The sequence below is a fragment of the Vicia villosa genome, unplaced genomic scaffold (assembly GCF_029867415.1).
Source record: "Vicia villosa cultivar HV-30 ecotype Madison, WI unplaced genomic scaffold, Vvil1.0 ctg.000839F_1_1, whole genome shotgun sequence".
Lineage (NCBI taxonomy): Eukaryota > Viridiplantae > Streptophyta > Magnoliopsida > Fabales > Fabaceae > Vicia > Vicia villosa.
In genome coordinates, this window is record NW_026705372.1 from 701,006 (window position 1) to 712,891 (window position 11,886).

The window sequence follows — 11,886 nt, forward strand, 5'->3', positions numbered from 1 at the left end:
TGGCTAAAACTCTAATAGATATAAAACAGAAATCAGAGCAAACACAGCAGCCAACAACAGAAAAATACATTCTGTCAGCAACAAGAGCAACTTGATTAATCACCAGAAAACCAGAAAACATCTACTTAATCAGCTGTTACAGAGACCACTTGTCATTGTCAGGGAGAACCAGAGAAAAACCAAAATACAGAAAGCCATAACCATGTCCAAACCAAAATAGCAAAACAACCATTACAACAAAATAACCACTACCAAACCACTACCAATACTCCCCCTTTTTAGCCACAAAAGGAGCCAAAACAGGTTCAGCTGCACCAGAACTAATCATCAGCCCCATCACTGTCTTCATCACTTGAACCACCAGGATTGTCATCACTGGAGGTACTGGTCCATTCAGCAGCATCACTACTCTCACTCTCAGCACTCTCAGCCTCAGCATCCTTAGCTTCTGCCTCAGCCTCTTGGACTTCATCCATATTGTCACCACCCTTGTCACCAACAAGATCATCATCTGTAGACTGCTCAAGACTGTGGATGAGATTTTCAAGTTTCAGCTTCCTGTTGTCCAACTCTTGACACGTCTCTTTTAGCTCAGCAATAAGAAGAGCTTTGGTCACAGATTTGCTGGGTTGAGATGTCCCAGCAGATGTCTTGTCATCAGATCTCTGCAGCAGCTTGTAGTGAAAGGACAAAGCAGTCTCCCTCTTACATACAGTATCTTTACTTTTCAGAATTCCGGGGTGTTGCTTGAGGATGATTCCACATATCAGAGATGGGAAAGCAATGGGAAGCTTGGTAGCAGAGGTACCAGCATGCCTCATGGTTTGATCAAATATGTAAGTGCCATAGTCAAATTTTGTCTTGGTTCCCACAGCATATATGAATCTTCCTAGGCCAACAGCAATAGTGGAAGTGTGATTGGTAGGCACCCAGTTAGCAGCACCAATTTTGTGCAGCAACGCATACCTGACATTAAGAGAACTAGCAGACAGTTTGCTCTTAATGGGCCACTTCTTAACCGTACCACCAGTGATTACCTTGCAGACCTCATTATCAGTCACTTCAAGCTCAGGTTGAGCCTCAACATCTCTTCCTAGATATAGGTTGATAACAGCAGGAGAAAAATCTATACACTTTCTTCTAACATACACCTTATGAAAATCATCAGTTGTTCCATTACCACAATCTTGAGACAAATTCACAATAAATTCCTTCACAAGTATTTCATAACACTTTGAAAAATGAGAAACAGTTTTAATCAAACCTGCATCCTTGATGAGCTTCATGACCTCTTGACATTCCAGAGCATCATTTGCTAATTCTCTTTCTAGAGCCAACCTTCTTTGATAGACAAACTTCCACTGGATGGCATTTGATGCATAGTGCAAGTAAATATTATCCAAAGGAACATCACGAACCTTTGTGGAGGATTTTGTGACAGCAATCTTCTTCTTGGAAGGGATGTCAGGGACATCACTTAAGACATCATCTTCTGTGACAGAAACACTTCTTTCCTTCCTCTTCTTCACAGTAACTTTGCTTCCAGACTTTGCAGGTCCAGTGGAAACTCTCTTCACCCTTTCTTTAGTAACAGTCTTCAGAGGAGTAACCTGTGGCTTGAGAGGTTGTTGATCACAGACTTGCTTTCCCTTACGAGCCTTGACCCTGTTGGAGATGCTGGAGATGAGGTCATCATCAGCAATATCAATAGGATCATCAAGATCATCAAGATCCACCACATCATGCACATTAGGGTTTTCATCTTTCTTAGCAGGAACAGCAGGAACCTCTTCATCTTTCTCAGGTTCAGGAACTTCTTCAGCATTGACAGCCTCGGATGTTTCAACATCTTTGGCAACAGGGGTCTAATCATTATCAACAGATGTCTCAACATCTTTAGCAACATGAGTCTCAACATTATCAACAGATGTCCTAACATCATTAGCAACAGGAGTCTCAACATTTTCCTGATCTTTGCTTACATCATCATGCTCACCTTGATCATCATCGGAAGCGGGCATTTGGGCTAGAGGAACAGAAATTCCTTCAACCTTGTGTCCTTCATTCAAGATTCTGGTGACAATATTTGCAATTGCATTATGAACATAGGACGAGCCCTCTCTACCCTGGACAGAAAAAGTTTCTGGGACAGATCCTCCGGTTGATTTTCTTGCATGCATCTTTCTTGGATGACTGCGAGCAGAATTGGAAGGAGGGACAGAGTTCAATGGCACGACATCCAGCACAACATCTTGATCGCTCACAGCATTTGGTGCCCTAGAACCTGATGCTGTTTCAGAGATAGGAGAAGATTTCTTTGAGGAAGGACTCTGAGACATGGTGAGAGAAGATGAGGAACTGGGTAAAGCGTGATGAATGTAGAAACACAGAGAGATAGCGTGAGTGTGGAGGAGAGGTTTTGGAGGAATGAAAACCGTTTGGGTAACTTGCAAAAGGGGGGGAAAATACACTTTAATGTGTAATGATATCCAAGATTTGGAGAGAGAAATAGTGCTGGCCCCACTCCCAATTAATTGCCATAACCTTTCACAAAGACAGATGCCTAATTTGTTTCTTAGATTTTCAAACTTATTTGCATCTAAGACTTTTGTAAAACTGTCAGCAAGTTGAAGGTCTGAAGCAACATGTTCCAAGCCAATTATTTTGTCTTTAACAAGATCTCTGATGTAGTGGTGTATACTATCACTATGCTTGGTCCTGCTGTGCTGAATGGAATTCTTTGAAGTGTTGATGGCACCTAAGTTGTCACAGTATAATGTCATGACATCTTGTGTGACATTGTATTCTGTTAACATTTGTTTCATCCAAACAAGTTGAGAGCAGCTACTTCCCACGAAGGAACATCCTCCTGAAATTCTTTTTCTGTTATCAGCACTGCCTACCCAGTCTCTTAGATAAAGATGACCAAGTTTTTGGTGCCATAGCTTTGCTTCTTCTTCTTTAGAGCATATAGTAGAATAGCTGGATTCCTGAGATACCCACAAGAAGCAGTTATTTTTGGATCTGACACCCCTCATTACTACTTCCTTTTCTTCATTAGTAACCACACACTCATCTTTAGTGAAGTTGACTTGGTATCCTTGGTCACAGAGTTGACTGATGCTTATAAGATTGGCATTCAGGTCTTTGACCAACAGAACATCTTCTAAGTTTGGCACTCCTGAACACTCTAATTTTCCAACTCCTTTGATTTCTCCTTTAGCTCCATCACCAAAGGTTACATAACTAGTAGAATGGCTTTTGATATCAACAAGCAGATTCTTGAGTCCAGTCATGTGTCTGGAACATCCACTATCAAAATACCAGTCTTCTTTGGCTGAAACTCTAAGAGATGTATGGGCTATTAAAGCCATACTTTTAGGTTTCCATTGTTGCTTCTGGATGGGCATGATCTGCTTAGGTTTGTACGAAGGAGCTTGATCTGGATATCCATATAGTCTGAAGCAAAAAGGCTTAATGTGTCCAAATCTTCCACAGTAATGACATCTCCATCTTTGAAACTTTCTCTTCATTTCACCTTTCTCGTGATGTTGAGTCACATGTTTTGACATTGGCTTCGACATCTCAGCTTCAGGTTTAGTTCTGCTACTATCTTGGACATATTTCTTTGTACTAACAAATCCTATGCCAGACATATCTCTTGAACTTTTTCCAACCTGCAAGATCTCCTCCAGCATATCCGTGCCATTGTTCAACATTTTTACTGATTTAGACATCTGATCAAGTTTGGATTGTAACAGGATAATTTCATCATTCAGTTCAGATATAGTTTCATTAAGCTCTTTGTTATCAGCCTCCAACTGGGCTATGTATTTCTTCTGCTTTTCACCTTGTTGACATACTTCAGCACTTCTGATACAGAGCTTTCTGTAGGAGGTTGCCAGTTCTTCAAAGGATAGCTCATCTTCACTAGAGTCTTCATCTGAGTTGTAAACTCCAGTCAGAGCTGTGACATGTTTGGCTGATTCTTCTTCAAAATCACTCTCAGAATCTTCATCAGACCAGGATACTGACAATCCTTTCTTTTGTTTCTTGAGATAGGTAGGGCATTCAGCTCTAATATGTCCATACCCTTCACATCCATGACATTGAATCCCTTTACTGTGATTGTATTTTTCTTCTGGTTTATCTCTTCTGCCAGAGTCATAAGATCTACTGATGTCAGATGAGATGTTCTTGACATTAGGTCTTGGCTTCTGATCCATTCTTCTTATAATTTTGTTGAATTGTTTGCCAAGCATAGCTATAGAATCAGATAGATTCTCTTCTCTACTTTCCTCTACTTCCTCTTGAGAGTTGGACACAAAGGCTATGCTCTTGTTCTTCTTTTCAGAATTTTCATTGATTCCCATCTCAAAGGTTTGAAGAGATCCAATTAACTCTTCTACCTTCATACTGCTGATGTCCTGTGCCTCTTCTATAGCTGTAACTTTCATATCAAATCTCTTAGGTAGGGATCTAAGAATTTTCCTCACCAACTTTTCATCAGACATTTTTTCTCCCAAGGCTCCTGAGGTATTAGCGATATCAAGTAAATTCATATGAAAGTCCTTAATACTTTCATCATCCCTCATCCTTAGATTTTCAAATTTTGTAGTTAGCAGTTGAAGTCTTGACATCTTCACTTTGGAGGTGCCCTCATGAGTAGTCTTGAGGATATCCCAGACATCTTTGGCTAGTTCACACTGGTGAACCAGTCTGAATATATTTTTATCAATTCCATTGAATAAAGCATTTAGGGCTTTAGAGTTGCCAAGCGCCAATGCCTCTTCATCTTTGTCCCAATCTTCCTCTGGTTTAAGAGTTTTGTTGCCATCTTTATCAGTATTAACAGGATGTTCCCATCCTTTGTTCACAGCTCTCCATGCTTTGCTGTTCACGGATTTCAGAAAAGCCACCATGAGAGGTTTCCAATAATCATAATTAGAGCCATCCAGAATGGGTGGTCTCATTATAAATCCACCACCTTCTTTGTCCATCGAACCAGAAAATACTTTCCCTAGATCTCACCCAGTAAAAACAGGCAGGGTGCCTGCTCTGATGCCAATTGAAATTCTGGACTCAGACACGCGATGTCTTACAGGATGTCACGACATCACTATCTGAATGTTTTTAAACAAATGAACAAAGTGTAAACAGAAAAATAACTAACACAAGAAAATTGTTAACCCAGTTCGGTTCTAACAAACCTACATCTGGGGGCTACCAAGCCAGGGAGGAAGTCCACTATAAGTAATATCAATTCAAGGTAATACAACTCAATATTACGCCTTTCACTTAATATCTACCCAATGCAACTTCAATCTAAATCACTAGACCAGAGATCCTACTCACTCCCCCTCAATCACAGCAGTGATGAAAAACTAACAAACAAGTAATAACAGAAGACACTCTTCAAGGACACAACTTAATCTTGCTTAAAAGCTTCGATCAAGTACAATAGTACTCTTGCTTAAAAGCTTCGAGTACCTCTTACAACTCAAAACAAAAACACCTAGACCAAGACAATCATCATGATGATTGTTTGGCTTACAAGAAAACTACAACGAGAAAACTAAATCACCAGAACTCTAACAGTTTCTCAACACCAAAAACCCTGACGGCAACAGCAGCCCTTGCGTGGAATAAATAGCCTTCAATAATACAGCAACTGGTCCTGAATCCATAAAATAGTTTTTGCCCTAATAAAACAAATCTTCAACACAAGAAACTGGTAATAGAAAACATCCAATTCGTCCTTAAATCAGATAAGAATCCATCATTACCAAATATAGCGCATAAGGTCTTATCAGATTATAAAATCATACGTAGTAATAGAAATTAACGACCAGCTGCGAATGTCATGACATCGGCCTTGACATCAGGTAAAGGCCTGTAAAAGGAAAAACTTCACAACAACAGAATGCGTGTCATGACATCAGTTTTGACAAGATGGAACCACAATTAGTTTTACCAAAAATTACAGCCAATCAACAACATCTACAGTTTGTTTCCTCATCAAACTTCTCATCAGCACTTGGAGATGAGACGCCATTTGACGGTAGTAAAGAAACTTCAAAGGTTTGTTTCCTCGTCAAACTTCTTACCAGCACTTGGAGGTAAGACGCCATTTAACGGTAGTAAAGAAACTTCAAGGGTTTGTTTCCTCATCAAACTTCTCATCAGCACTTGGAGATGAGACGCCATTTGATGGTAGTAAAGAAACTTCACCATCTTCCCTTTTGACTTGACGTCTTTTGAAAGATTGTCATATGGGCCCGCGCTCTTTTGAGGGGCTAATGACTTTGTTTGAAGGTGGACGAACTGTCTTCGGGGTGAAAACTGCCATTCGTCGACTGGTGCCAGGGAATCAACAAACTGTTTTCCTAAGAGGAAAACTGTCATTCGTCGACTCTGTGGGGAACTAAACATCCCAGAAACAGACAAACTATTTGACGAAACTGCCATTTGTCGATCTCTTGAGTATTTAACAGACAAACTGTCTTTTCTTGGGGAAAGACTGCCATTTGCCAATTGCTAGGGGAACAAACTGTCTTCTATGAGGAGAGACTGCCATTTGTAGACCCTGTTGTGAGAAAGTGAGCAAACTGTCTTCTGCTGAAAGAGACTGCCATTTGCTGACTGTTAGGGGAACAAACTGTCTTCTACTGGGAGAGACTGTCATTTGTAGACCCTGTCGTGAGAAAGTGAGCAAACTGTCTTCTGCTGAAAGAGACTGCCATTTGCTGACTGTTAGGGGAACAAACTGTCTTCTACTGGGAGAGACTGCCATTTGTTGACTCCGTCGTGAGAAAGTGAGCAAACTGTCTTCTGCTGAAAGAGACTGCCATTTGCTGACTCCGCCGGGGATTATGAACTATCTTCTGGATGAAGACTACCATTCACTGACTCTGCCGGGGATTATTCGTCGATCTCCTGGGAGATTCTGAATTTATGTCCTTTGACGAAAAAGTGGAATTTCCGGATCTTGCTGGGGAAATACCAAACTGTTTTCCAGGAGGAAAAAACTAACACTTGTCAATTATGTCGGGGAATCCACACTTCTTGGAGAAGAGAACTGCTCATTGACCCTGTAGGGGATTCCAAAATGTGAAACAGACTATCTTATCTGAAGAAAACTGTCGACTGTCGCTTTGCAGGAAAATCTCGGCTGAGGATTTCCAAAAGTGAACAAACTATCTCTTTGAGGGAGACTACCATCTGTTGACTTGCTTGGGGAGATCCTTGTGTATGAACTGTTGTCTCGAAGGAAAAAGTTTCTCTCGAACTTGCAGGGGAAACTTGAGTTCATGCCTCAATGACTCGGGCATTCACATGATCAAAGCCTGACTTGACTATGCAAATTCGTAATGTATGCATGAATATTATGACAAAATAAAATGCAAAGTGAATGTGAATAGAATTGTCGCGGATGTAAAATCCTATGATACGACTTGAAATTCTTGTGGATCAGAAGATGTCCTCTTCCTGTAGCTCGAACTCTGTTGGGAATATCTGGTTATCAGTTGTCCGCTGTCCGAAGTAAGTAGTATGAATTGAAGTAAAGATCCGTCATCGGGAGATATTCGCAAAGCGACCTCATGGGGAAATCTTGGTTCCCGGAGTCTCAACCGTTTTCGGAGCAGCTATTTGTATTCTTCCTATTGCTTGTAAACCTTAGAAAGAAATTTTCACCTTTATTTTTGCAAGTAAATTCGTTTTATTTTATGAAAACATTTGTTTCAAGAAAATGACTGTTTAAACTTAAAATGTATTTCAAGAAACTGAATAAGACTAGATTGCAAAGAAAAAGCACAAGGCTCAAATTATTATATATGGAATGGTAATCAGCCAAATGCTTGATTCCATGGAGTATTTACAAAGTTGGAAATTGGTAATTTTCGGGAAAAGGGCTACGATGAAACGTGACGACCGTTATCTTTCCCTTCCACTCCGAGTTGCGCTGTATTCGTGCTTCGTAGAAGATGACCTACTGCTGATGAATACTCCGCTATGGATTTTGAATGATCAAGTTTGTCCTGAACACAGTTACTTGCCATATATCCCTAACTTTTGCGCAAACTACCCCTTTCGGGTTTTAAGTTTACCGGGATTGATTTTTATTATTTTTTTATGTCTCTAACTTTTGCCTGAATCGCCCTTTCGGGTTTTCGATTCACCGAGACGCTCTTTTTTGCCTAAGCCGCTCTTTGCGAGTTTTCAACTTAGCGAGCTGTTCTTTTAATTATTTAGGCGAAGTATTTCTTGACTGCGTCGACGTTCACAGGACGGGTGAATTCTTCTCCATCCATAGTCGTGAGTATTAAGGCTCCTCCTGAGAAAGCTCTCTTGACCACGTAGGGGCCGTCATAATTGGGAGTCCATTTCCCTCTTGAATCTGTGAGAAAAGATTGAATCTTTTTGAGTACAAGGTCGCCTTCTTTGATTGTGCGAGGTCGAACCTTTTTGTCGAAAGCTTTCTTCATTCTTTGTTGATATAGCTGACCGTGGCATAAAGCTGTCATGCGCTTTTCTTCGATTAAGTTCAATTCATCGAATCTGCTTTGACACCACTCGGCTTCTGTTAATTTTGCCTCCATCAAGACTCTCATGGATGGGATTTCGACCTCTATGGGTAGGACTGCCTCCATGCCATATACAAGGGAGAAAGGAGTTGCTCCGGTCGAAGTACGTATTGATGTACGGTAACCATGAAGAGCAAACAGGAGCATTTCATGCCAATCCTTGTAAGTGATGACCATTTTCTGAATGATTTTCTTGATGTTTTTGTTAGCTGCTTCTACAGCTCCATTCATCTTTGGTCTGTAAGGAGATGAGTTGTGATGTTCAATCTTGAATTCTTCACAAAGCCCCTTCATCATTTTGTTATTCAAATTTGACCCATTGTCAGTGATTATCTTGCTAGGAACGCCGTAGCGACAGATGATGTGATTCTTGATAAACTTGACGACAACTTGTCTTGTGACGTTTGCATATGAAGCTGCTTCAACCCATTTGGTGAAATAGTCTATGGCTACCAAGATGAAGCGATGTCTGTTGGACGCTTTTGGCTCAATCATTCCAATCATGTCGATTCCCCACATGGAGAAAGGCCAAGGGGAAGAGAGTATGTTGAGAAGAGATGGTGGCACATGAATTCTATCGGCGTAGATCTGGCATTTGTGACACTTCTTTGCGTACTGGTAGCAATCTGACTCCATTGTCAGCCAATAATATCCTGCTCTCAGTATTTTCCTTGTCATGGTATGTCCATATGTGTGAGTACCAAAGGAACCTTCATGTAATTCTCTCATGAGTATTTCTGCTTCTTTTCTGTCAACGCATCTGAGCAGAACCATGTCGAAGTTTCTCTTGTACAGAACATCTTCATTCAGGAAGAATCTACAAGCTAACTTTCTCAAAGTCTTTCTATCTTTCTTTGACGTTCCAAGAGGGTACTCTTGCTTTTGAAGAAAGTTCTTGATGTCGTGATACCACGGTTTGTTGTCGATGATTGCTTCTACTGTGAAAACATGAGCGGGCCTATCCAGGCGCATAACATCGATCTGAGGAATGTCATTCCAATGATTTATCCTAATCATGGAAGAGAGTGTGGCTAATGCATCAGCCAAATTATTTTCTTCACGAGGAATGTGATGAAAATCTACCCTGTCGAAGAATGGTAACAATCTTCTCGCGTAGTCTTTGTAAGGAATTAGCCCTGGTTGGCGTGTTTCCCATTCTCCTTTGATTTGATTGATGACCAAATCAGAATCTCCATATACATCCAAGTGTTTGATTCTTAGATCCATGGCTTCTTCGAGACCCATGATGCAAGCTTCATATTCGGCCTCATTGTTTGTGCATTTGAAAGTTAATCTGGCAGTAAATGGAATATGGGTACCCTTAGGTGTAACAATGATTGCCCCAATTCCTCGTCCATAAGCATTGACAGCTCCGTCAAAGATTAAGCCCCACTGGGATCCTATCTCAGGTCCTTCGTCTGGTAGTGGCTCATCGCGATCTTTCATCTTGAGGTACATGACGTCCTCGTCCGGAAAGTCGAAACTGGTTGATTCATGACTATTGAGTGGGTGGTGAGCCAGGTGCTCAGCTAGAATGCTTCCTTTCACGGCTTTCTGTGCGTGATATTCAATGTCATATTCTGATAATAACATCTTCCAACGGGCAATTCTCCCGGTTAAGGCAGGCTTCTCAAAGATGTACTTGATTGGATCCATATGAGAGATCAAACAAGTAGTATGTCGAATCATGTACTGGCGGAGACGCTTGGCAGCCCAGGCCAAAGCACAACACGTCTTCTCGAGCATGGAGTAGCGGGATTCACAGTCAGTGAATTTCTTGCTCAGGTAGTAAATGACATGCTCTTTTCTCTTTGTCTCGTCTTGCTGTCCAAGGACACAACCCATGGAATCTTCTAAGACGGTTAAGTACATTATCAAAGGTCTTCCTTCCACTAGAGGAGATAAAATGGGTGATTCGAGCAGATATTCCTTAATACTGTCGAACGCTTTCTAACAATCGTCTGTCCAGACACAACTTTGATTTTTCCGTAGAAGTTTGAAAATAGGAGCACAAGTTGTTGTCATGTCGTTTAATGAAGAGGGTTGTGTCTACCTTCCCTCTTGAGAAACCTTGATCAAGTAGATACTTGATAAGACGCTCGTACCAAGCCCAAGGGGCTTGTTTAAGACCATACAAATCACGTTTAAACTTATAAACAAGGTTAGGATAATCAAATTTTATAAAGCCGAGAGGTTGAGATACACACATTTCTTCACTAATATAGCCATTTAGAAAGGCACTCTTAACATCCATTTGAAATAATTTGAAGTTTTGCGAACATGCATAAGAAATCAAGAGGCGTATAGCCCCGAGTCGGGCGACCAAAGCGTAAGTATCCTCATATTTGATCCCTTCCTCTTGGTCATACCCTTGAGCAACAAGACGAGCCTTGTTGCGAGTTACGATTCTGTTTTCATCTAGTTTTTTCCTAAACACACATTTGGTGTCAATTACTCGATGGTCTCGCAGAGGAGGGACAAAATCCCATACCTCATTTCTCTTAAATTAGTTTAATTCCAATGGTATGGCTAAAAATCAATGTTCATCGATTAAGGCATCTTTGGAGTTTTTAAGCTCAATTCTTGTTATTCGGTTGGGTCCTCTCTTGTGAAGGAAGACAATCTTTAACTTGCAATTACAACTACGAAAACTTGAGAATTTCAGAGTTATTGTAGCATTCTCTGAGAAAATTCTCTTACTACAATTCAAACAGAACATCAACAAGAATATACCACAAGAATTGTAGACCATGTCAGTGTGTAGCTACACGGGTGGATAACCCGCCATTGATAAGGATGAAGTTGTTGAGTGTATGCTTAAATATGCAGATGTTGGATTCACCATCGTATTATTTGATGCAGTCTCATTAAGTGGATTCCACAGCCTGTTAAGATGACAAGTAGCTTTGGAAGAGACATAATTAATGTATCAAGGAAGATACTGGATGTGGAATTCTTAGACATGCATCAGTTTCAGTGGTATTTAAAATCTCTCCTTCTTTTTATTTAGGGTTAATAGTCATTTACCCCCCTGCAATATAGGCGTGTTTTGATTTATCCCCATTTTTTTTAAAAATGGATTACCCCCTATAATATTTGGGCACCCCCCTAAGCGTGTAAAAACCACGGGGATAAATCAAAAAAATATATTTTACAGGGGTAATTTTCCCTCTTAGGGGGCAAAAGACTTACAATTTTAATATTATAGGGGGTAATCCATTTTTTTTAAAAGGGGTACACCAAAACTCGCCTATATTGCAGGGGGTAAATACTATTAACCCTTTTATCTAATATACTTTGT

The 11,886-nt window shown here is 40.5% G+C and overlaps 1 protein-coding gene across 1 annotated transcript; it reads right to left on the minus strand.

The window, feature by feature from the left end:
• Positions 1–320: 320 nt before the first annotated feature.
• Positions 321–2,339, minus strand: LOC131631525 (uncharacterized). The gene is made up of 3 exons (XM_058902323.1): positions 1,881–2,339; positions 1,473–1,766; positions 321–1,361 (listed from the first exon to the last, which is right to left on the minus strand). The coding sequence occupies exons 1-3, from the start codon at positions 2,337–2,339 to the stop codon at positions 321–323; spliced, it is 1,794 nt and encodes a 597-aa protein (XP_058758306.1).
• Positions 2,340–11,886: the final 9,547 nt, after the last annotated feature.

Bases quoted from the DNA above. Each gene is read 5' to 3' on its own strand.
- LOC131631525 (XM_058902323.1), bottom strand. From the start codon at position 2,339: ATGTCTCAGAGTCCTTCCTCAAAGAAATCTTCTCCTATCTCTGAAACA. The intron at 1,767-1,880 runs GTTGATAATGAT...GTTCCTGCTAAG, and splicing joins CTAAAGATGTTGAGACATCT to AAAGATGAAAACCCTAATGT. The intron at 1,362-1,472 runs GTCCCTGACATC...AATGCCATCCAG, and splicing joins AAGATGATGTCTTAAGTGAT to TGGAAGTTTGTCTATCAAAG.